The 24,242-nt window shown below is 54.5% G+C and overlaps 8 protein-coding genes across 8 annotated transcripts in view; 6 read left to right on the top strand and 2 right to left on the bottom strand.

The window, feature by feature from the left end:
• POSPLADRAFT_1050078 (hypothetical protein) overlaps positions 1 to 10,583 on the top strand; it is a gene marked incomplete at both ends in the record, with an annotated part of 11,329 nt that extends 746 nt beyond the window's left edge. Inside the window, 15 exons of the mRNA XM_024479904.1 lie at positions 245 to 351; positions 410 to 521; positions 1,152 to 1,501; positions 1,565 to 2,005; positions 2,474 to 3,295; positions 7,467 to 7,505; positions 7,565 to 7,585; positions 7,643 to 7,659; positions 7,833 to 7,956; positions 8,804 to 9,045; positions 9,113 to 9,255; positions 9,326 to 9,390; positions 9,771 to 9,850; positions 10,089 to 10,192; positions 10,242 to 10,583. Of these exons, the coding sequence (XP_024334205.1) occupies positions 245 to 351; positions 410 to 521; positions 1,152 to 1,501; positions 1,565 to 2,005; positions 2,474 to 3,295; positions 7,467 to 7,505; positions 7,565 to 7,585; positions 7,643 to 7,659; positions 7,833 to 7,956; positions 8,804 to 9,045; positions 9,113 to 9,255; positions 9,326 to 9,390; positions 9,771 to 9,850; positions 10,089 to 10,192; positions 10,242 to 10,583 (3,009 nt within the window). The remainder of the gene's footprint in view (positions 1 to 244; positions 352 to 409; positions 522 to 1,151; positions 1,502 to 1,564; positions 2,006 to 2,473; positions 3,296 to 7,466; positions 7,506 to 7,564; positions 7,586 to 7,642; positions 7,660 to 7,832; positions 7,957 to 8,803; positions 9,046 to 9,112; positions 9,256 to 9,325; positions 9,391 to 9,770; positions 9,851 to 10,088; positions 10,193 to 10,241) is intronic.
• An 837-nt stretch (positions 10,584 to 11,420) lies between these two features.
• On the bottom strand, positions 11,421 to 12,232 carry POSPLADRAFT_1036894 (hypothetical protein; the record flags this gene model as incomplete). Its single annotated transcript, XM_024477180.1, has 3 exons — positions 11,421 to 11,757; positions 11,824 to 12,081; positions 12,114 to 12,232. The coding sequence occupies 3 exons, from the start codon at positions 12,230 to 12,232 to the stop codon at positions 11,421 to 11,423; spliced, it is 714 nt and encodes a 237-aa protein (XP_024334204.1).
• An 865-nt stretch (positions 12,233 to 13,097) lies between these two features.
• Positions 13,098 to 13,667, top strand: POSPLADRAFT_1061615 (hypothetical protein; the record flags this gene model as incomplete). The annotated part of the gene is made up of 3 exons (XM_024481403.1): positions 13,098 to 13,189; positions 13,246 to 13,267; positions 13,332 to 13,667. The coding sequence occupies 3 exons, from the start codon at positions 13,098 to 13,100 to the stop codon at positions 13,665 to 13,667; spliced, it is 450 nt and encodes a 149-aa protein (XP_024334203.1).
• A 1,009-nt stretch (positions 13,668 to 14,676) lies between these two features.
• Positions 14,677 to 15,046, bottom strand: POSPLADRAFT_1061614 (hypothetical protein; the record flags this gene model as incomplete). The annotated part of the gene is made up of 3 exons (XM_024481402.1): positions 14,677 to 14,892; positions 14,953 to 14,974; positions 15,024 to 15,046. 3 exons carry the CDS (start codon positions 15,044 to 15,046, stop codon positions 14,677 to 14,679), a joined length of 261 nt encoding a protein of 86 aa, XP_024334202.1.
• A 1,095-nt stretch (positions 15,047 to 16,141) lies between these two features.
• POSPLADRAFT_1041652 (hypothetical protein) lies at positions 16,142 to 17,600 on the top strand. The gene is made up of 6 exons (XM_024477948.1): positions 16,142 to 16,260; positions 16,316 to 16,455; positions 16,516 to 16,608; positions 16,683 to 16,799; positions 16,853 to 16,975; positions 17,036 to 17,600. Exons 1-6 carry the CDS (start codon positions 16,251 to 16,253, stop codon positions 17,408 to 17,410), a joined length of 858 nt encoding a protein of 285 aa, XP_024334201.1. The 5' UTR covers positions 16,142 to 16,250; the 3' UTR covers positions 17,411 to 17,600.
• A 548-nt stretch (positions 17,601 to 18,148) lies between these two features.
• POSPLADRAFT_1061612 (hypothetical protein) lies at positions 18,149 to 19,823 on the top strand (the record flags this gene model as incomplete). Its single annotated transcript, XM_024481401.1, has 5 exons — positions 18,149 to 18,591; positions 18,656 to 18,887; positions 18,937 to 19,072; positions 19,129 to 19,694; positions 19,752 to 19,823. 5 exons carry the CDS (start codon positions 18,149 to 18,151, stop codon positions 19,821 to 19,823), a joined length of 1,449 nt encoding a protein of 482 aa, XP_024334200.1.
• Positions 19,824 to 20,895: 1,072 nt separating this feature from the next.
• POSPLADRAFT_1071675 (hypothetical protein) lies at positions 20,896 to 22,155 on the top strand (the record flags this gene model as incomplete). The annotated part of the gene is made up of 7 exons (XM_024482460.1): positions 20,896 to 20,979; positions 21,002 to 21,166; positions 21,226 to 21,500; positions 21,599 to 21,862; positions 21,911 to 21,952; positions 22,012 to 22,068; positions 22,118 to 22,155. Coding segments are annotated over 7 exons (924 nt in total), but the record flags the coding sequence as incomplete, so codon positions are not given.
• Positions 22,156 to 22,931: 776 nt separating this feature from the next.
• On the top strand, positions 22,932 to 23,793 carry POSPLADRAFT_1185893 (hypothetical protein; the record flags this gene model as incomplete). Its single annotated transcript, XM_024489187.1, has 2 exons — positions 22,932 to 23,514; positions 23,583 to 23,793. The coding sequence occupies one exon, from the start codon at positions 22,932 to 22,934 to the stop codon at positions 23,511 to 23,513; it is 582 nt and encodes a 193-aa protein (XP_024334198.1). The 3' UTR covers position 23,514; positions 23,583 to 23,793.
• Between the last annotated feature and the right edge of the window lie 449 nt (positions 23,794 to 24,242).

The following is a 24,242-nucleotide window of genomic DNA, read 5'->3' as shown; positions in this document are numbered from 1 at the left end:
ATCCAGTCCTCCCGTGCGTTCCTGCCTGCGCGCGACTGCGAAGCCTGGCCAGTCTATAGGGCCGGCACATAAGTACACGAGCTCGTGTGCCGTCATATATTGCGGCTTTTTGCGCTGTCTGCCTATGCGGGCCAGATATGCGTGCGCACATCTGTCGCCCCTCATTCCGTCCTGCTCGATGGCACAGAGCTTCCCTCTCCATTGCCGCTGCGAGAGGTCCCTGAGCGATTGAATACATGATCAGGAGACGGCACAGGGCGCGTGGGACTTGTATCCCTCCACCCGCTCCAGCAGCATAACAGAGTGTATTCCTGCCATACGGACGACTGTAAAGTCGGGCTACGAAGCCTGGTTAGTCTATTGGGCGGGCACATGAGTACACGAGCTCGTGTACGATCGTATATTGCAGCTCTTTACACTTGCTACCTATGCGGGACGAGGTATACGGGCGCACGTCTGCCGCCCCTAATTCCGTCCTGCTCGGTTGCACCGAGGCTTCCCATTCATTGTCGCTGCCAGAGGTCCGTGAGCGAGTGAATCCATGGTTTGGAGACAACAGAGGGCGCGTGGGACGTCCATCTCCAGCGGCGTAATAGTGTGCACGCAACCCAGCCGTCTGCGCCGATTTCCCGTCAGTGGCAGGTGCGACGATGACATGCGGTGTTTTCGAGTCGTCTTTCGCGTAGCAGGCTTGGTTGCGCTGGGGAGGAGTCGAATGGACCAGCGTGCGGCCTCCCTCTTAGTGGACGTCCGGAGCGCGCTACGCGAGCGTCCCTTCTGAGCGATCAACTCGCTATGTGGAGTCGACGGAGGATACGTGGGACGTCCGTCCCTGCGGCATACCGTGCACGAGCCACAAACTTGCACGCAGACGGCTTGGCAGGGCATCTGCGCGCAGGGTTCGTCGAGTTATGTAGGCAGCATCTCCCTCTGCGGAGCAGGAGAATCACATGTCAGGGTATCACGCCGCCTTGCCTGCTGCGCGTGGTTGAGGGGACGATGACTCGCTTTGGCTGGAAGGAAGCCGTAGTTTTCTGGTCGGAGCTTTGGCATTTCTGTCATACTTGAGCACATTTGAAATCCACTTCCTCTCTAAAAGTTCAATACTCCCGTCCGAGTGCTCCACCGTCGTACTAACGGCCTCCGTCCAGATCCCGATTCTGGGCGCCATCGTCGTGGTCATAGTGGGCTCTGCGATCTACTACCGCCTCCGCCATCCACGCCCCCAGCCAACGACAGCAACCCGCACTGCCCAGGCACAAACAACAACAACGACCGCGCCGACGCTCGCGACGCGCCTGCGGACGTGGAGCTCGCGCCCGGTGATGGTGCGCGGCGCAGGCCAGCAGCCGCGCGAACTCACCGCCGAGCAGCTTGCCGGGGGCGCGATACCGGGGCGCCGCCGGAGGGGCCCGGGCAGCGCGACGGCGTCGATGCGCTCGACGCGGTCGCTGCCGCTGTACATGAAGGAGCCGGGCGAGCAGGAGGTCGTCGTCTTCCGGTGCGTGGCCGCGAACACTGTATGTGTCTGCGATCGTCGCTGACTCTGACTCTGGCTGTGCAGCGCGGAAGCGGAGATCGGCGCAGACGGCAGTGTGCGCGCGAGCATGCTCCTCCCGCCCGTCGCGGAGGGCCGCGAGCGCACCCTGGATGCGGATATGGACATGCGCCGCACGAGCGTGTCCAGCTTCGCGGGCCCCGACACGCCGCTGCTCGATGGCCTCAGCGAGCAGCAGTCGCCATCCGCGACCCCGTCCCCGCAGCCGCCGCACCAGCAGCCCCGCATGCGTCCCAGCCTCGAGACCATGGGCGGCGGCAGCTCGGAGGCGGAGGAGCCCCTGATGGAGGGCGCGCGCGCACAGGAGGAGCGCGAGCGCGAGCAAGAAGAACACGAGCGCGGGCCTGCGCCACCTTACGTTGAGGCCGTCAGCCGCGACAGCGGCGTCGCGTTCGACTCCACGGAAGACGGACACGCGAGCCCCGCGACCACGTCGTTACCCCCCGCGTCCGCGCGGCGCAGCAGCAGTGGGCGCCGCCCAGGCATCCTGGGCCGCGCCGAGTCCGCGGTGTCCGTGCTTGACCCGCACAACAGCCGCCTCTCGCACCTCCTGCACATCTTCCAGCCGGGCCAGCGGCAAGTGGCCACCTCAGAGCCGACGGCGCTCTCCATGCCCACGCCCGCGCCCGAGTCGCCGCGCCCGTCGGGCGAGCAGCCCTCCCCGCCGCGCCGCCGCCCGCGCGGGGTGACCGTCGCAGGGCCCGCGCCGACGCCCGGGTCGCCGTACCGCACACACCGGCCGGCGACGTCGTCCGCGTCCGCGCTGAGCGCGATGTTCCGCACGCGGTCGAACACGAGCGGGTCGGGGATCGGGACGCCGGGGGCGCTGACGTCGCCGTCGCTGATCTCGCTGCACTCGATCTCGGCGCCGCTGACGCACACGGTGCTGCGCACGGAGTACACGTACCCGCGCAGCGGGCCGACGCCGGACCAGATGAAGTTCCTCGCGAGCGTGGACTCGTTCAAGAAGTTCGGCGTGCCGTACGGCCCGGACGCGGTCGCGTACGCGGCGAGCGTGAGCCGCGTGGACCTGGCGCAGCCGCCGCCGGTGTTTGAGGAGGTCGTTGGGGAGGGCGCGGGCGCGGGCGCGAGCGGGGGGACGCATAGTAGGTCGACGTCCGGGTCCGGGTCTGAGAGCGTTGTACACGACGGGATGCCGGTGTCCTCGAATGAGCCAGACTCGGGGCCGTCCCCGCAGGCGGCACCTGCGTCGGACGAGACGTCACCGCCTGCAGATATAGAGCATGCGCCGCCGGAGTCCGAGGCTCAGTCCAGCGCCCTCGAGTCCCCGACGGCCCCCGAGTCCAGTTCTCCGGCAGCACCAGCGCCCGCGCCCTTGACCGCGGAGGACGTCAAGAAGATCCTCCGCTCGGCGGTGCCGCCGACGTCGTACAAGCCCAAGACGCCGATCTCGCCGCTGTCGACTGCGAGCTCGCGCGCGACGTTCGCTACCGCGGAGGAGTCACTGCATGGCCCGGGCTCGCCGGACACCGTCACCGAGATGGGCGCGAAGCCTGCGATCGTGGTGATGGGCGAGGAGGATGCCGTCGAGTCCGCCGTGACGCCTACAATTGCTGTGGGCATTGGCGAGAAAACAATACCACATCTTGTCGCCACTGATGCGGCCGACGAGCATGCGAATGCATCTAAGGATGTCCCATCGTCATCAGGCTCAACAGGCCCGCCTCAAGACACACCACCATCAGGTGCCGAGGGATCCTCCCATGACACCACCAAGTCAGAAACTGCCATTGCGACACCTTTTTCTCCAACACTTCCCTCACATACAACTGACGAAAACGACATGAGCACAACGCTAACGCTCGCTGCGTCCGAGGTCCCTCCCGTCTGATTCCCTACACAGGACTGCGGCAGGTGTTCCTCGGTCATCCTCACGACATTGCAATGAATGTTTCGATGCTTTCACGCTAGATCCCACACATTTGTACATATGGGTCGGTTGCTGTGTGGTTGCTTGGCTATGGTTTGCTGCGTACTTACTGGACCACGGACCCCTAATTGATTGCTTTCGCCACCCCATCCGAATTCCACCCATCTCACCGTTGTTCATTCCTCACACATCGCTCGTCCTTCAGCCTTGTTTTGCGACGAGCTCCGCATGAAAGCATTCGGCTTCATGTGGTGCGTCTGTACAATAGTTCGTTGTTCTTCCTCCTGTCAGGTATACGTACTTGGGTGAACCCAAACTTGACCGATGTAAGCAGCGGCTGAGGACTATGGCGGGCACCGCTGGACAAAACACAAATATACTAAACGGTGGTATAAAAAGGCGAAACTGCATCGAAAAAGATAGCGGACCATCCAAAACTTTGGACGCGGCACGAAAACACCACGCGAGCTGCTCCCAAAACTTCACGTGGTGTTAGGCGCCCGTTTACGATCACTCCTACCCCGCGCATGCAACTGCTACGTCAGGCTGGCTGCTGGGTACGGGATTTTGCAACCTGACACGGTGCCCTGATCGCATCGAAGCTCTACTCTCATGTCCGAATGATGAAGGGGGGCGGAGACCAGAGAGAAGAGATCACGTGGAAGGTTACTACATATGGGCACGACGCAGGGATTTTTGGAACTCTGCCGCCCAATCGGGTAATATTACACTTGATGTCTGGAGACAAGACTATTGAAGCCCATCCTGTCGAGTGTGGTAACGGTGGGCAGCACTCATCACTTATGGTTTTTTTGACTGAAAGAATCATGCAGACATGAGGTGCCATGCCTTTCAAATGAGTCGCTATCAGTCCATGTATGGATTGTATTGCGCATATAGCGACTCCAGATGCACGAAGGCGGGGGCTCACAGCGACGCCGAGAATGTAGTAATGTCGAGGGACTGGCCAATTGAGAGCGGGCGTCTGATTCACGTGGAGTTTTCACCGTCGCGCGAATTTTCAGGCCGGTCGCTGATTTGTGCGGGATTTTGTCCAATGCGGTCCCTCATAGAGGACAAGTATCGACTGTCCATAAGCTTCGCTTATCCAGCACGGTAGATTTGTCCATAACATCGAACAAACTCCTGGCTGTGCTTCAAATGTCTTCTGCATACGAGGGCCAGAGCTGAGCGTTGATCTATGAAGCCACAGGCGTGCTGGAGCTTGCCGGACGTTGTGGCAACCCCCGGGCCTTTTAAATTGGTCTGACAACCACGCCTGATGAAATTCCAATCTGAGCTCAATTTGTAACTGCACGCGGATGTCTCTTCTGACCATGCGGACAGCTGCACACGATGAGAGGGAAAGCTGACAAGCACAATCCGTACTTGGTATACATGGTACGCACGCTATCTTACTCGGGCCCCGATGCATGTATATAGCAACACAGGTACCGAAACTCTCGACATCCCGGGGCTGGATCACCCCGCAGATTGTGTTTCCGTCAATGTTTTAGGCTGTTGTTATGGGCCAATGGTGATAGGTGATGTAGATGATCCAATCAGAAAACTGGCAGGATGCTTAAATACCGACGGACCCCCAGCTTTTGCGTGTCTTGCCTGCGGACTCAAAGCCTCGGCTAAGCCACGCTAGCAAGATGCACGCCGTGGCCGCCGCTTTGTCTGTACTTGCCAGTGCCCTTTTTAGCCCGGTGTTATCTGCAGCTACTATCACGTCTCGCAGCGATGACCCTTGTGCAAAAATTGCTGGTCGGGAATATGTCTCGCCCTCTGATGCGATGGCATGCTTGACATACTTCCCGTTCAATGAGACACTCCGACAGAATGTGATGGCTGTGGTCTCTCGGGTTTTTGACTTTTACACGTTTGAAGACTACTACTTGGAACCTGTGCCTATGTTCCAGCAGCCGGTGGTTGACATTCGTGCCGAGCTCGCACGAATCAATACCACAGTCTACGATGTAAGGGAGTGCTTATGTCCTATAATCGTTCACCGTTACTCATAGCTATCAGTCCGATTATGCCTTCAATAAGGACCTCTATGACTTAACGAACAGCCTCAATGACGGGCACACCGGTATGTTCTTCTGGAACGATCTATCTGACATTGACGTGACTCGCATTTGCAGCTTGGTTCCCTTATTGCTACTGGGGAGCCTTTCAGAATCTCCTCCCTGCACCCGTGGTTACACTAGAGGCCAACGGCTACGAGAGCGTCTATGTCCTCCCTGATCTGACCTCTTTCGTTCCGCTCGTGAGCCCAGAGTACGCTGCGCACTTCAACTCGATAGGGTTCGACTGGGCGCGGCTCGCGGGCGCCGAGGTGCTTGAGATCGAGGGCCTCCCAGCGTATGAATACGCAGACTTGATCGCGGACACTGTCACAGGCAACTACTTGGACCACGGCGTGCGCGTGAACAGCGCGTTTAGTAGCTACCGCATCTCGGACAACGCGTTCTCACAACGCTTCGGCGACATCGCGGGACCGCTGTTCCCGACCCAGGACAGCCTTACGATGACGGTCATTCTCGTCAATCATTCCGACCCAGAGATAGTCACGATTCCGTTCTTGGCTGCCTACCAAGGCGAGCCGTTCACAGATGCTACGACATAGTCTGTTACGCTTAATTTCTGTGAGAGGCTTCCCTGACGCGCTGATCATTAGCTGGGAGGCGAACTGTGCGGCTGACGACGCGACGAACGGCGTCGATTACAGCCTTTCCGGGACCATGAGGAGTGAAGCACGTCGCTTGGCGCGCGCTGTCGTAGCCAGCAAGTCTGCAAGCGGGACGTTCCCTCCTCAGTTCGTACCGACGCTGCCCACGGTGAGTGGCAGCGAGGGCGTCATCAAGAACTTCATCCTGGAGGACAATACCACAGGGGTGGTGAGATCGTTTCACTGACGAAGTCGGGTATGAGAACTAACAAGTATCGAGACAGATGTTTGTGGGGTCGTTCTCGCCAGACGACTACAATGGGTTCCAGTCGGATGTTGCGGATGCCATCGCTGAGTTTAAGCAAGCAGGTGTGACTCGTTTGCTCATCGACCTCTCAAACAACGGCGGTACGTATCTGAGGTCCTTGATAGTGGTCGCGCAAATGCTGACCATGTTCACAGGAGGATACGTCTGCTTGGGCGAGTTCCTTCACCAGTACCTGGCTGGTGAAAGTTTTGGATATCCGTTCGTCGCCTCCAAGAGATTCCCCGGAGCATTTTCCTGAACTTTCCGTAAACAGTGGATACTCGACTGCAATACGTGCCAGTCCCCTCGCACTGAAGATCACAGCGGCCGATATTGCCCTCAACAACACCGATGAGGTTGCCTACTACGCTCCGGACAACTGTGTGTTTTCGTTCCTCATACAGTTTTGAGACAGAACTGAAGGGACTCGCTTGTGCACCGGGGGTGGTTGCACACAGGGGCATTCACAAATGATACGGAGATGCCAAACACATACAACTACTTCGAGCCAGTCGTCAACAGGACCATTAACGGGGTCCTCTACTCGGAGTCACAGCGTTTCTACGTGAGTTACGGGGGCAGCCATTGGTATCTTTTTTGTGACGGATTCGTGATAGGACATATGCACCCCTTGGAATGTCACGATACCGGAGGACCCACCTTTCGAATTGAGGTACGTGCGGTGCTCGGGTCCTTTGGAATTGCAGATTGGTATAACGTATCACTATCACACAGCCAAGTAGCGATTGTCAGCAACGGTGACTGCGCTTCGACTTGCGCGCAGTTCAGCACGCTTATGTACGAGCGGCACAATACGACAATCGCCGTGTTTGGTGGGAAGCCAGGCGAGGTCATGCAGTTCAAAGGTATGTCTATTTCCTTGGCAAGAGCTGAATTGTTTCACAATGCTGTGGCGCAGGCATGGCAGGGGAGCAGGTCTTAGAGTGGACTGATATCGACTCGGAGATCAAGACCGCAGGCTTGAAAGACGTGCGTGTGTATTTGTGCCTTTGATCTGCTCGTGTTCACGCAGATGGCCCCTTGCGAAGGATCCTCTTGCTCCTCCTGACTTGTGAGTGTGCCATCCTTGCATTTGCGAACACACTCACTCACGACGCACCTCGCCAACAGGCTTGTCGACGGAGACTTCCGGTGCGCATCATAGCAGATGCATGATAAGTGAATTGATTTGACTCTTTCTCTGCACAGCCACAACTGGAGAACGGGTATGTCTCGTATGCCGTACTATCAGGCCGTCTCCTTAGTAATTTGCTGGGTGTGAAGCTTACAGCTGGACGGATGAGCAGACACCTATAGGTAGGCTACATTACTAGAAGTCTCGTCTTGGGTTAATTGACTTTCACTCTCTCGCGCAGCGTACCTCTCGAATCTACCACAGTGTACGTCAACCTGTCACTACTTACAGAACTTGCTGCTTACAACTTGAGTTTTCGCCGTCGTCCAGACCGCTTCCCATACACCTCCGACACGTACATGAATCCACAAAACCTGTGGACGTTTGCGTGAGTCTTCCTATGCTGATTATGGGATGCATGTTTCTCATTCAATTCGGGGCAGGGCGAGCAAGATTTTTGGCTAGGACGTTTCTTGGATACATTAAGCTGGTTTGGAGGAATACCGTGTGTGCATATAGAACAGCTGCGACACAGCTTCTGTAGGCTTCGTGTTCCCCTCAGTTGGGCTGCTGGACTTCAATGCACGGTACACTACTATCTGTGTGTCTTTCTCGCTTTGGTCATAAGGTTATCAGGACCTTCTACAGGAGACTCAAACACACATGAATTTTCGGCTAACTTTCCAGGGTCGCTCGGCCAGGATGTATCCTAGAATCACAAATGCAGGCAGCCTACGGCGTAATGAGCAGGACAGCTGCATAGATTACTGGCGCACTCACCGGTTGTTACAATCCTTACACACATACTGATACTCTAGGACCTTGCTAATGTTCGACCGCGATCCACTTTGAAAGTGGTTGCGATATCCTCCTGTCTTGCTTTCCAGTGTTTCAGCCGGTAGAGGCAAATATGCCGTTCATGGAGGGATGGTATTCGAGCCTTCGCGTGCCGTTCGTGTGAACCACTTTTATGTGCCACTCCAACCGTAGTAGGAACCGGATTATCTATCTGATCTTTGACCTTGCGCTTTCTTATCAACTGTGGACATGCTAGGTGCGTCGCTGTAAGCATACGTGGTTCAAAGTGTCTTGACTGTTAACACTAAACACGCTAGCACGTTGACACTGGACGCCGCGGGACATGGCGAATGGTCGAAGTATCACAACAAGATTTGTTATGTGGTTCTGTCCACCCTTAGCGTCTCCTAGTGACTTGACGGCTGTATACACGTCAGCTGCACCAAAATCAGCATTCGAAGACACTGTGTCCGCTTCTGTCCGAGTCCCAACTTCGAAACATTCACACGGCTCTTCCACCGCACGCTCAACAGTGCAGTACATTCCATATCGCAGTCATCCATCGACGTAGGCAGGTCTGGCCTGTACGCTGGTCCCGGATACACTTCTTTCAATATGCCAAGCACCACCCTTCCCCTCGTCTCTCATTTACAAAGACCCGCCGTGACGAAGGAGACCTGTAGGTTTTTCACACTATCGGGCGGGCTGCTACGTTCGGTATGACTGAACGCACCGCAATCGTGCAGTGGAATATGCAGATCTAGCCATCATTGACCTCTCCATTGCGCGTACCTCTGAGGGTCGCGCGGGACTCGCTCTCCAGATGCGTGAAGCTATGTCCACTCAAGGCTTCTTCTACGTCGTCAATCACGGTCTGACCCAAGCTCAGGTATCCAAGCCCTCAGCGTGATTCTATGGAAGCGATTCTTCGCAACTGATTGTCGGGGATATGTTCTTAGAACGACCGCATGTTCGATATCGCAGACGTGCCGTTCACTCAAGTGGGTGGCGACGAGAAGAGATTGTATGCTTGTGACTTCAGGAAGACTGGGTTGTACGCCGGATACAAACCACGTCAGCAATGGGTCCGCGCGATGCTCATCATGTTGCGACATTGCTAATAATACTGTCCGGAAGCACATCAGCGGCGGAGTGCATGATCAGATTGAGCAGTACAACAGTATGATAATCGAGCAGCTGTCCAGCGACTCATCACTGACATATTCCTGTAAATCTGCAGTGAATCGAGACGTCACAATCAACGAACATCCGAGGGCCATCAGGCCATTACTGCCAGAAATCGATGCGTTCAACCGTTTCTGTCATTTTGAGGTTCTCTTTCCGATTTTGCGGTACATATTTCGACTATGACATTCTGTTTTGAAGGTTGACACGTCGTCTTAGGCTGTTGGCGCTCGGATTAGAGTTACCGGAAGAGACGTTTGTGGAAATGCACGGCTTCGAAGACGACAATGAGACTGCTGGTACAGGCCCCGAACCGTCGTCCCGTAGTCTCCTATGGCTGACTGCATGTCAAATCAGTTGTCTTCATCAAATAGTAGGCATCGCAGCCAGGAATATTTATTTTAGAATGACTTGACTCTCCAGTTTCCCCCGCTCGGATGACGAAGAAGTCAAGACGCGAAATGTGTGGTTGAAAGGCCACACCGGTTGGTAAACGAGCGGTCGCATCGATCTATACTACTAAATGCTCGATTTCAGACAGCGGAAGCGTGTCGATCCTTTGGAGCCAGCCAATCTCTGCGTTACAGATTCTTTCGCCCGATGGAAAGTGGCGATGGATCAGGCACGTCGATAATGCTCTGGTACGCCCGCCCATTCGACTTTGTGGACTGAGATGAATATCCACAGTAGGTCATCAATGCCGGGGATGCCATCGAGTTCCTCTCCGGTGGATTCTACAAGGCGACAATCCATCGTGTGGTTCAACCTCCGGCCGACCAGCGAGGGTATGCGCGCGTCGGTGTCTTCTATTTCGCAAAGGCAAACGACGACATCAAACTGATACCCTTGTTCGAGAGCCCTGTGCTGCAGAGGCACGGGATCAGACGGCTCAGCCCAGACGACCAGGCGCCGACAATGGGGGAGTGGCGGAAAAGCCGTACTAAGGCCTACGGCGTGACGAAGCTCGAAACGAAGGTCAATGGGGTCGAAGAAGAGATTTTTGGGAATATCGTCGTCAAGCATTACAACTAGCACAAGTGTGTCAGCCGTCATGGTTTTAGTGGGAACGTATACAATCTACTGGAGCTGAGGCATTCGTATGTCAAAAAGAGACCGGAAGCGAATGTAGACATGCGGACTGGATCTCAGTCCTTGGTTAGAACAGAGGGCATGCAGGGACACCCTGCAAGGACAAAGGTAGCCGGGTACACCGTCCGATACGCTTTTCTCCAGGCTTCTCGCGAGATCTTCGGACCTTGTGACCTTGATCCATGCCGGTTATTGCGCCAGTCTACGGTTCAGAGACATGAAATTCCACGTCCAGATTCCCCAGACCCTCGCCACACTAGCGTTACGCTCAATTTGCGTCGTTGACGTCATCGAACAGCCACGCCGCACGCTCTGCACTGTACACAGAAGAGTGCCCCCATCAGCAGGCGGTCCGATCTCCGCACCGGCTACTGGCGTGCACAGATCCGGAGTCAACTGGTGCGGATACGTGTTCTTACGTATCGCGCAGTTCAGTTGTATCCGCAGGCAGATCTGGTGGCGCGTCTGGCTGGGTGGAGAGGGACGCACGAATTAGCAGGAGCTGCAGAGGCCGCAGTAGCAGCACGAGCAGCACTGAAATACGTCCCCTGCCCCTCGACGTGGCGCGGCGAAACCGTGCAATGCATGAGGAGCGCCCGCACTCGGGTGTTGCGAATGGCTGTCGATTGATTTTTGACAGAACCCCAGGACGATGCGGAAGAAAGCGGCAGCGCATCTTAGATGTACTTACGGTGGGAACGTGGAACGCTCGGACGTATCAGTTGGCTGGAGCGCAAAGGCGCGGAGGCAGTCGTGCATCAGCTAAAGTAGCTAGAGCCTTTATTCATTATTGCCGTCTTGACCATCCGTGAGAGCGGATGCTTCATCTGCGACCGCAGCTGAACGCTTGAGCGGTGCGTGTCTAATCTTTGAGACAAGGTTGACGACGATAGGCGGGTTGAGTCGACGCGTGCCCAGCTGGACGTCCGTGAAATGCACATGTTTGGGATTGAGAGAGACATATACAAGAGCGTCAGCAGAAGGGAAAAGAAAAATTGCACCCATGTCCGTGGCGATCGCCCGAGTCCGCCAAGCAGGAATGAAACTCGTCAAATTTGGGCAACACACGCGGATTCCCTTTTTTTGTGCATGGATCGCGAGGAACGTCGACCAAGTGCTAACGACACTGATGTCAGGTTAGCTAGAAAGAACAACGGCAAGCACGTTTATATGACTCGCATACCTTGTCCATGATGCGTTGACGCTGAAGCGCTGAAGTTGGGCGGCATGGATGATCTCGCTCCGGCGCTGGTGGCATTCCCAAATTGGAAGGTCCCTGAGTGTTCGCTCCCATTCGATAAACTCGATGTTCGGATTCCCGTGACAACAGAGGGTGGACTCTGCAAGGACCAAGGGTGAAGATATCCACCGTTCAGTATGCTCTCGTGGGGTTCTAACATTTTGCTCATGATCCATGCTAGCCCTATTGGCAGTTGCACGCCTGCGCGCGTTGCCAGTGGCGGGAGTGCTTACTTGCCATCTATACCCCACAGCGTCCTCAGACCTTGGTCTGTTATTGACCCCGATAAAGATGCAGGCTGAAGAACTAAACGTCGCGCGTTTGCTTTACGGGCGCGTTGGGTGGCGAACATGAACGGTAAGAAAAACTCGAACGTAACTATTTGCGACGGGAACGGCCAAGATCCCGATCCTATCGAATTGCACCCGATTGTTTGGCAGAGCTCAGACAAACACGATGTATCATTTTTGATCGAGACGAACTTCAACAGAACATGCAGAAGACACTGAAGCTGGGGCATCCGTATGACCAGAGTCTATAAGTGAATCTAGACACGCGGGCGGAGTGTCAGCCCTTCGTGACAACGGAGGGGCGGCCCTGCAAGGACCGAGGGTGACGGCTTCCACCGTTCAGTATGCTCTCGCAAGGGCTGCTGACATTCTGCTCATGATCCATGCTAGCCCTGTTGCACGCCACAGCGGCTCCAGACCATGGCCTGCTATCGATCCCAGGGTCCTGCTAACGACGCAAGCAGAGGAACTGAACGTCGCGCGTCCGGATCGCGTGCATGCTGGATAGCGAACTTGAACGGTACAAAGATGGAAATCGAACGTGATTGTTCGCAACGAGAACGGCCAAGATCCCTCGCATTGCATTGCAACCGATAATCGAAGTAATGTTCTCAATACTATGAAGCTCTTACCCGAGAAGCTCTGCAGCAAGTGTGTATCGACTCCTAACATTGTGCGTATGACAGAACAGACACTATCGGGATAAACATATGTGGGTCGGGTCCACACTTCGGTTCGTAACTTGGATGTTTGCGAAGCGAGAACTGGCACTCTGAACATGGCCAACTTCGGTTGTCTGCAGCCCTGTAGCGGTTAGGCATGTGTATATATACTGCGTGGTGCTCTCCGTGCCGACGCAGAGTACCCTCCAGCAGGAGTCCTCTGCTATATAAACATCCGTCGTCAACCGCACACTACTCATTCATCATGCAACTTCGCGCATTCATCGTCGTCGCCCTCGCCGGTGTGCTCTTGCCTGCTGCAAACGTCGCGGCCAACCCTACCGTCCGGCTCGTCGAGTGAGTCTTTCATGATCCGACGTCTTTTGTGATCCCTCACTGAACAGCATTCTTAGCGGCGGAACTCACGCTGGCCAGGTATTGACGGGCGCAGCTGTGCCTCCCTGACCATTTCTGCTCACACACCATCTACCCCGTACAGGCCGATATCGCTGCGCTCGAGGCCCGCAGAAGATGCAATGACGTCGACTATATCGACATCAAGTTTGATTACAGTGGCAAGACATTCGCGTTATGCGCGAACGTCTTCTACCAGACTTGGTTGGACGCGAGCACCCCATCTTATTTCTCCTTGTGCGGGACGGAGTCGTTCTTGTGCAACCGCGCTAAGTATAGTGGCGTCTGTAACATGGCCAACGTATCAAGTTGCGAGGTCGCAAGCCAGTACTGCGCCTCGTTGGGCGGAAACATGTACTGCTTCCCAGTAGTAGAGGACGGCGCGGCTTCTGTTGAAGTAGGACATTCGCGCAGCGAGTAAATAGGAGGATCGGGATGCGTTTACAGGGCTCACTGAGAGCCGCACATGTAGTATTCTATGATCGCCAAAGCAAATGCATGTGGTAAATCGTATCAAACAGGTAAAGGTCCATATGCACTGCACAAGCGCAACCAAAGCGATTACATAGCAATCATGTCAGAGCAGTACAGTCCTTGTGGGGCAGGCTGGATTCGCACTCAAAGCGCGAGCTCCAACACTCCTCCTCAACCCAGCAAGTGTCCCGTACCCTTCCTGCCTTCATAAGATCCCGAGTCGCGTGGTAAGGGCTGGAAAACGGTCGCGTATGCAGAACGGAGTTATCCGGACGCAGCGGCACTCACTTCAGCGGGGTCTGCAACACAACCAACGTGTTCTGCGAGGCCGCGTGCCAGTACTTCACTACGTTACAGGGAGACTTCATCTGCTACTGATGATTACAGCAGATTCCCTACCTAGTGGCTCTATATCCGGAGGTTGTTAGATTGTAGGAAGGATCAAAGCTAAGCACTGCGGGTGGATTTTGTTTGATCCGGCCTAGAGCAAGCAAATTATATAAAGATTCAAGTACAGCATGGGCAATAGTAGTGCTATGTAAGCCACCACACTAATCGTCGACTGTAGTTCGAACAGAGCTAGACAATGTTTTCTCAGTGGTGGCGCTCTTGTTAGTTGTAAGCTCACCGGACGTGGGACGTTACGGATAATGTGACATGAGCTGCATGTCCCAATTTTTCAACAGTGATAATCACCACTTGGGGGAACCGTTGTTTGGAACCCGGCAGGCGGAGCATAGCTGATCTGATTTGCCTCTTTAGCTTCGGAAGACCAACATTGAACATCTTGGATCGATAGCGTATTCACTAAATGACAACAATAACTAGTATTCAGGCCGACATGATTCCCAAGAGCATGGCGTAAACATACCCGCTCCGGTTGCTTCCCCCTCCGCTGCCGGTCTCATGTCTTGCCACCTTCACTGGTCTCGTTGGAACGCGTCTCACGCGCGATATCATCGCCGGTGCTCTCCTCTGGTATTTTCGCTAGGCCCGTCTTCGATTTCTCCTCTCTCTACGTTACGCCGCTCACCCTCGTTCCGCTCGCTCTCCTCCTGCCGCTCGCGCCACAGCCGCTCGTCGTAGTTTTCCGCGATCTTGCTGACCTCCTTGCGCAGCGCCTTCTCCTCCGCCACGAGGTCGAGCCACCCGTCTATGTCGATTCCGCGCTCCTTTTACAGCGCCTCGCGCCGTGCGGACACGCTGCGCTGCAGCACGGATGAGTAGGACACTTCGCGGCCCTGGTAGAGGAACCTAGCAGGCGGTCAGACAGACAAAAAGGGGACAGCGGATCGAGGCGTACCATGGGTAGCCCATGATGACCATGGTCAGGCAGGACAGGTAGGTGACGGGCTCCATGACACCCCCCATCTGCGTCTGTTCGTTGAAGGTAGCTGTTGTCGAAGTTTGCACCGAAATTATTGAGGGGGACTGGGCACTATCAGGAGAAACGACATGTCGAATGCACACAGCAGGTTGAATGATATGCTAGGAACAAGTCTCGGCAGGGCTGTTAATGATCAACACAGAGATCTGGGACGGATGTCAGATCACGCCCTCCTTACGGGAGGCTGTTGTCCTGTTCGCGGCTTCAATGGCTCAGATATCTTAAATATCGTAAGACGTCGTCCATGAACTAAAGAGGTCAATTAGCGAGTATGCGAATCTGGGCGAGGGCCTTCCCGTACATATGTACTGGCAGGATGTATGACGGTAGCAGCCGCCAGCACGCTAATAGATAACAATTCTGGTCTGTCCGGGATATAACAGGTGTCACGAAGCATTACACCAGGTGGTGCACGCTACGGTGTTAGCAATAGGCCAGCAGCCTCCATTGGGTAGTATATATTCATGTATGTCCTTCGCAGAGAAGTGGAGCAAGTGCCAGCATCGAGGCGGACCATCGCCTTGCCAGGGAAATAGCGCCCCAGTCTTCGACCACTGGCTTGGTTTATCGAAGTTGTTGCGGTATCAGAAACGAGATCGAGTAACAAGGATATACCACGTTTGTCTGAGTCCTCTCAACCCTGCCACAGTGTACGTTAACGTTCCTAAAAGACTCACTCTTACTTACAATTTGAGTGTGCCGTTGTCCAGACTGCTTCCCGTACACTGTCGGTACGTACATGTATCCGCAAAACCTGTGGACGTTCGCGTCAGTGTCTCCACGCCTATCGCGGGGCACAGGCTGCTGATACTCCTATGAGAGGGCGAGGCAGATCTTCGGCTAAGGTGCACCTGTGATCCATAATACATATCTTGGAGAACACCGTACGCCGGTATGTATGCTCTATAAACACGTGCAGGCTATCCGTATGCTGCACTTGATCACGTGATCGTCGCGTCGCGGCGCGTCGATACATACGCGGGGTTTATCGGGCCCAGCTTCCTCTATCAGCACTAACGAGTGTGCTTCTGGAAGGGAACTATAGAGCCGAAGCGGGTCACCTGCCTCATCGTTGTTCAACAGTGATAATGCCCATATCTACCTTCCCACAGGTCCCCCTCTCGTTCTGCGACCGCCGCCAACATGCCCAGCCGTGAGTGCAGTACAACGGAGTCGAGATATGCTCTTATACTCACTTCTGCGCAAAGCGCGGACTTCAGCCCGCAGCAAAGACGAGAACTTGATCCCCAAGCCTGCCTATGTTGCGCAGGCTGTCCTCAAATCCGCAGCTGCCATCACGCTCTGTCAACAGATGGATATTTCCCAGGACGTCTGTAAGGCCTTCGTGGTGAGCAAGCGATGCCGCTCAATCCAATTGACCAGAGTGTACAATCAACTGCTTCTTTAGGAGATAGCCCGTCATTCGACACAGGCATACCTCGACATGGATTCGAGCTGGAGATACCAAGACGGCCGAGCTCTCAAGCATCATGATGACTACGTGCGTACCGTTGATAGCATTCCATTCATAGAAAAGTAAGTGTTTCACAAACTAACGGGTGTCACGCTGCCCAGGTCCGGCGCCATTGGCCCGACATCGATAAATACGAGAATCATTGGCCTCTGGAGCGCATCACCCGCATTATCCTCAAGGACAGGCACAGCTACGTGCAAAAGCAGTCGCTGAACAAAGTAAGCAGTGCATGCATTACCGGCTCCTCCAGACGTCACAAAGCTCTGAGCAGGCGAGGCAGCTGAGCCTTCCGCGACACCGATCGGCGTCAGTCGCATACATAGGAAGGCCGCCTCTCAGATCGACCCAGGCAAGCGCCTCTTCCTCAAGCACATATCGTGGCCCAGACAAATCTGTGAGTAAATCAATCATACCATCCCGCAAATCATGGATCGATTCGATGAAGGCGCAACAGGAGCCCTCTTCAAGTTCGAGCTACAGAGCGGTACGCGACAAGAGCGCCGTGCCGCGTGCTATCGCACATGCACCTGCCCAGTCGAACATGGCCTCGCAGGTCGCGCCATCTTGCACGACGAAGCTGTCGGATGAGAATGATATAAATCTCGTCAGAAACTTTCTCATTACATGCAAGCTTCCTGTGGACAGAGTCCTTCCCCAGCTGCTACAGCTGGGCATCGAGGACGCCAAGGCACTGCTTATTTTGGCGACACAGCCGTATCGCAATATGTGGTTGGACAGGGTCCTCGAGCTGACCCCCATACAATTCAAACTACTGACGGATGGCTTGAACACATTCGCAACGCGCGAGAGGCTTAAGGAAGGCTTGTGAGACGCAGATTGAGATGTGTACGTGCCGCAGATCCCGCCATGCTATCCCTTGTATTCCAGTTTGTACCCCTCAACATTTATCATGACTGTATATGTTGTACAACATGCCTAGCTTACTCCTCCTGATCCGTCCTGTACAAAACCTGTTGCTGGAATCTCACGATATTTGTTGTTGTCGTAATAGCACATACTACTCGACTCTCTGATTCAGTGTTCTGTCCGGATAAAAGAGTACAGAAATCCAACACCAGATCTTTTATGTACTATGTACAGGTTCACCTTGATATTTTGAAACACTCCGAATGGTCTCTCTTCGAGCCCCATGCCGAGTCTATATATTAATGAACTCTACAAGCAGCGAGTCCTTGTACAGTGACGTTGTGCCAGCGCCAGACTGAGACGCGCACAAATAAGATTCAGAGTCGCTTCCTCTTCGACTTGTCTGCTGCTCGTTCTGAGAGAGTGCCGCACTCTGCAACTCAACTCTCACTACCATTTTGCGGCTTACTCTCTCCAAACACGGGATCTCTCTCGCTCGTCGACAGACACATAGACGAGGAATACGCAGGGTCGACCTTGGCATGCTATGTATCACTCGAGGAAGCTGATGGAGCGGGACGCAGCCGTGTGGTCTCCACAGCGCGATTCGTTGGCAGGGACGCCCTGCGGCGTCTTGTACAAATACGTGCTTTACTGTGAGTCCGTTTTTGGGCACATTATCGTCCTATCTCCCGCTATCATGACCATCTCTGACTCGACACAGTCTTCCGCCGCCTACGGAGTCTTGTACAAGCCTTCGCAGACCGCGTCGTTCGCGTCTGTTGACGATCTGCGCCTGGAGCAGCGAGGTATCAAGTATGTCCGCGTCCAATGGGTCGACTTCACCAATCTCGTCCGATTCCGTGTCCTACCCGTATCTTACTTTAAGAGACTCTTCACTTCGTCCCGTCCCGGGATCGGTCTCGCATACGCGACACTCGGTATGGTCGGGGCCATGATGGCGCCCGGATTCTTGGGGACGGGAGAGTATATCTACTCTCTTGATCTCAGTAGCTTCCGCGTATGCCCCTATGCCCCAGGCCATGCGGTCGTCATGGGCTGGTTCGAGGAGAAGACGCCCTCTCCTTCAGGAAGCCTCTCTTCCCCGCTGTGTCCGCGGGCGGTGTTGAAGAGGATTGTCGAGTGCGTGCCGAGTTCCTCGTGAAGCATCTAGTCATATCTGATGTGACCATGCTCGATCGGCTAGCGAGGCTCAGGAGACGGCTGGCTTGACATTCCTAGCCGGATTTGAGTCAGAGTTCATTCTGCTCAGCGCAATCTCGCCCAAGCCGGTCGAGGTGAACAACGCAGCCTGGTCATGCTCTGCGAAGCACCCAACTGGCGCAGTGGAGACGAAAGTCATGGAGGAGATTGCCGATGCGCTCTTAGAGGCAGGCATTGAGCTGCAGATGTACCACGCAGAGGCCGCCCCGGGTCAAGTATGTCGGGCTCTATACATTCTCGATGTGTCGCTGACGGTTGCGTTAGTATGAGGTCGTGACTGGACCCTTGACTCCACTCGAGGCGGCAGATGCTATCGTGCACACGCGTGAGACCATCTATAACATTGCGAGCAAACATGGGCTGCGTGCTACGTTTGCCCCGCGTCTGCACAGTGACAACTGTACGCCCTCTTCCCGGACATGGCCTCTATTTGCGCTCACATTGACCATCTACCAGGCGGCAGTGGCGCACACACGCACCTCTCCGTACACTCTGCCAAAGCCGACGGGCCCTCGGCTCGCGCCACCAAGTTCGGGCCAGCGATGAGCGCGACCGAGCGCGCCTTCCTGCAGACGCTGCTCGCACACCTCCCGGCACTGTGCGCGCTCATCCTACCGACGTACGCGTCGTACGCCCGCGTCGTCGACGGGATATGGTCAGGCGGCACGTACGCATGCTGGGGCACCGACAACAAGGACGCGCCCGTGCGGCTGTGCGGGCCAGCAGGTGCACACCACTTTGAGCTGAAGTGCGTCGACGCGACGGCGAACCCGTACCTCGTCCTCGCGAGCGTGATCGCCGCGGGGCTGGAAGGCGTGCGCGATGGCGCGGAGCTGACGTCGGGCGACTGCACGAAGCCGGCCGCGTTCATGAGCGAGGAGGAGCGTCGCGCGGTGGGGCTGGCGAACCCGGGGCGGCTGCCGCGGACGGTGGAGGATGCGCGGACGCTGTTGGCTGCAGACGGATACTTGAAGGAGAAGCTTGGGGAGGAGTTCGTGGAGAAATATATTTCTGTGAACGAGGTGAGCGCCGTCTGTTTGTGTTGGAGATAGATGGGTGCTAACTGCGTGGTGCGGCAGTTCTTCCAGACGTACTTGACGTCTGCGGGCACTGAGGAGGAAGAGGTTACGCGCCTCATTGAACATTTCTGAAGGCAGTTCTGCACGTCGGCCACGAGCATATTTCTTGACATATCCAAAAGTATACGTGTGTTTCCTTTTGCGTGTAGAAAGCCTGACCGCGCCACATGAGAGTCTAAATTCCCCATTGCCGTGCCCACGGACCAGGGTCAATTCAACAATCTGCCCGATCTGACTCATTGAGCCTTGAAGGCCGGTGCATAGCGTCAACCCCCGTGTAGGCGGATCGCAGTATTTCGCTGCCCACCTATCGCTGCGGATGTGGTCAAGACGACTTATGTCCGACCCCTTGACAGATCGGGGGTCGGAGGTTCGATACCCACCCGAGTCGAGGAGTCCTAGTCCTCTTTCGGATAGCACTCGAGATGCACTTGTTCCGCGCAGGATGTTTTGTTTCCTGTCATCCCCCTCTGGTGATCAGCGGGCTCACAGGCCAGATGGGTACTCAACTGATGATATGTATGCATGTTTATCTCTACGTAAGTGTCTTGAGGCTATTGATATATACAACGATGGTGATCTGCTAATGAATGTTTAGAGCTGTGAAATGGTATCTAGATGAGAATATCAGGATTCGGCACCCATCCAGGCAATGCGGCAGAAGATGATTTGTCTTCTTATCTCATGCAACCCTTCCATGACACGTCACAAGAAAAGCAACACCATGATGCCGATCGCACATTATCAGCGAGGCAATCCCACATGTTATATTGGCAGCTTCACTGATCCTTCGGTGCTGCTTTCGACGCCGTCTGTTAACGAGGCAAGTCGCAGACTGTGAACGGGCTGATACCCTGTGCGCCAGCACACAGAATAAGCTAGGTCAAGGTAAAGCCTCCTGACATGATGCCGCGAGTTCACCGTGAGCACCTCCGTGCTTTCCGGCGTGGTCTTTAAATGCCTACATTTGGCGAGTTTAATTCAACAGGACGACATGAGTGGCTATAGCGAGGCAACGCCGTTGTGACAAAAGTGGTCATGTCGAATCAGAGCCTCCCATAAGGTTCGCCCACACATTCAAAAAAGAGCTATTTGTCGAGCATCGCAGGATTAGTGGACACCCCAACTGTCCTTCACAACTACGATGTCTCTCCCCCCCTACGCACACAGTCCCTCGAGCCAACGACTTCTGTACACGTCTCCCGAAACGCGCCGCTTAACGCTTAATGTATGTAACAGCCCCTCTATAGACCTTGTCCTCTCAACTCGGTAATCCACAGGCAGGCGATCCGCAGCTGTCAATAGATGACAACTCTCGTCCTCGACTTTGGCTTGTTTGCGCTCTCTTGTTGTGGGACCACGAGAAGCGACTGACTGCTAAGTGGCATGAAGAGCTAAATGCGATGCTTCTATTTGTTAGTCCTTCTGCACCGTTCTACTCCGTCCCATCACCGATAATCATCATGTCCCGCAGGCTGGTCTTTTCTCTGCTGCAGTTACCGCCTTCGTTGTCGCATACTACATCACTCTGGGAACAAACAACAGCCTGCAAATTCTAGCACTCATGCATATCTCAAGCCAGCTGAGCAGCTTCACTATCAATTCTGGCAGCAACCAAACCACGTATATCAACTCTACACAACCGATGCTCCTAGCGTCGCTCGCGGCAGCGTCGGTTTTGGATCCTTCCATCCCCACCGACATCTACGCGTTGTGGTTCCTGGCCCTGGTTCTCAGTCTTGCTGCTGCGTCGATCGCGATATATGCCAAGCAATGGCTTAACCAGCATGCTACCCCAAATACCTGACCGACATTGCTCGCGACAGTGTGGTCATCTGGTACTGCAGGTACCAAGGATACAATCGCTACGGGGTCGAGATAATTATGGGCGTGGTACCTATTCTGTTACAACTAGCCCTTATAATCTTCCTCTTGGGACTTGTCCTCCTCCTACAACATGTTCGAACTCCCGTCACTGCGACTGTGTCCACTGTGGTCGGGCTGCTCTTGCTTTTCTCTGCCCTGATTTCAATTTGGCCGGTCTTCGATGTTCACTGCCCTTACAAATCTCCGCAAGCGCTCTTCATCATGAATATATTGACGCTGATACGGTGAGCGCGCCGATAAGAGAGCATTGGCTGCATATTCATGGTTTCCAGAGAGTCGTCAAGACTCATAGAATGGGCAACATTGTACTTTGGGTATGTTCGGTGGCACAGCAGGTTACCTGGCAGCGGCTCAATGATATCTGATTCACTAGCAAGCTTGCAGAAACGATGATCGAGGCCGTCGTTACGGCGCCTCAGTGGATAATCGGGTATGTCTTCACTAGCCTTATGCTGGAATGCAACTTTACAAGGAGGCAGGCTTTTGCGCGTGATGCACCGAGCTGCAACAAGCTCTGATAGAGCGGACAATACACCGTATCCTGAACTTCAGAAGACGCAACAAGAACAGGGAAAATATGGGCATGCTCTTAACGAGGGCGGACTGTAGGTATACTATTCAATAAGTCTCAAGATGAATCTCAATCGCGCGATACAGGAGAAAAATATTCCAAGGGTGGCTTGAGTACGAGAGACATCATATGACAGATCGTGATAAGACTGTGACCGATGCAACACTACTTGCTGCTGCGGACAACGCCCTCATCCTGAACGATAGCTGGGTGATGCTGCAAGAGGTCTTACGGCCATATGTCAAGGTCTCCCCTCTCTCGGACACCTCCGTCGTATTGCACGAATTGTACAATGCCAGGGATCCGGAGAGGTCAGAGGTCAACATCGCCACGAAGTTCGAGGCTCTCGTCACGGATGCAATCGGCACGCTTATGGGCCACATCGACCAAGAGGAGATCCCAGAGACATTCCTCGAGCTCATAAAGCAACTACTCGAGAAGAGCAGCCTTAAAATATTTCAAAGCCTTATCGTATTCCTCGGTTCTGCCACTCTGGGTAATTACAGGCCTAGATACCTCAAGGTTCTCCTACGACTCGTCCTTCAGAACATGAAGCGTTTCGTGAAAGACCTCGATGACAGAGGTATTTCTACTCGTATTTCTAGTTGTCTGATGCTCATAAAATTTCACCCGTAGCATTTACGATCTTGGTCCCGTACCTTTCTTACGCCGTGGAGCAACAAGACTACAACCTACATATTCACATCACCATGGAGTTACTGATGGCCTGTGGGCGTCATAAGGAGGCCGACTTGACTCTCCTTTCGGCGCTACAGGGTGCCGCGAGCGTAGATCTTCTTTTTTCAGATCACCCCGCAGCCCTGGACGTCCTGAAAAAACTGCTGGAAGTCGCGCAGAACATGGCCCGGAGCGCATGGGAACAATTGGACGACGCTTTCAGGCTGGTCACGAAATTCGTGCAAGGTTCCGACGAAGCCGAGCGCCGCCTGGTGGCATCGGAGTACTACAAGGACAAGGTTTGGGCGGAGACGGCGGGATGGGACGAGAAATGTGCTGACATGCAAGCGGAGGCAGAAAGACTACCAAAAGAGAGGCAGAAGGTGGGCAAGGATCAGCAGGACATTGAGAAAGGAATCGATGCCATTCCCTACTTGCGAATGCTCGTGGAGCCGGTATTCTCTCCCGACTTGAAGGATTTGTTACCGGAGGCGAGGGTCTGGTCTGTAACCAACGAGCTGGTAGACCGCCTCACTCCGGGATTGCTCCACAACAAGGACGAAGTGGCTAGGTTCACCGAGACGATAGTGAAGCTGTATGGGACCGACAGACTGAATTTCATCTGATGTGAGTAAGATTTTGAGCTGCGCACCATGCACAATTCATTTACGATTTTGCACCATTTGTTGTACCAGCTCTGCTCAGTTCCTTCATGGCAAGGAAGGGCTGATCGTTCAATAATGTTGTTGACACCTAGAGTTGTTTACTTCTGTTGACCTATCTGAAATCAGATCTCGGCCGATTGTACTTACTGTATCTGACTGTCTGTATAGCCTATTCGATCCACGAGATTTCCTGGTTCAGCATCCTTACCCACTTTTGAGCTGGAATGGGAATTACCCTACTAAATGAGCACGTCTCAGGCGGTCTGGGGTGAAAGATCAACTACTCTATGGCATTGTAGGCAGACGTCTCCGCTGACCTCGTGTACATAGCTACTTCCTAAACGCTTCCTACGATGAACACATCCGTATGTTTGACCAAACAACTTGTATGCACAGCGCCCCCATTGTCTCATCGACGGTCGGAACTTTCGCGTGAGAAATGATTGACTCAGCGTGGGACTCCCTGAGGATGGGCGTGATTGACGATAACGGACATGTTACAGCAAAACGAATATAGATAGACCTCCCCTCGGAAAGTATACACTTCGGAAAAGTAGGGCAGAAGCTCGCGGTAGGAGTCGGCAGTGGTGCAGAGACGGGCTACTGAGTAGACGCTTGCTGTGGTCCCCTCGTCTACCGACCAGGGTCGGTAATTGACGATATATGGATCCTGCTCAGAAAGGATTCGTT

The sequence above is a fragment of the Postia placenta genome (assembly GCF_002117355.1).
Source record: "Postia placenta MAD-698-R-SB12 unplaced genomic scaffold POSPLAscaffold_18, whole genome shotgun sequence".
In the NCBI taxonomy this organism is placed as follows: domain Eukaryota; kingdom Fungi; phylum Basidiomycota; class Agaricomycetes; order Polyporales; family Adustoporiaceae; genus Rhodonia; species Rhodonia placenta.
Note: the sequence above shows the minus strand (reverse complement) of the source record. Positions and strands in the feature narration are given on the sequence as shown.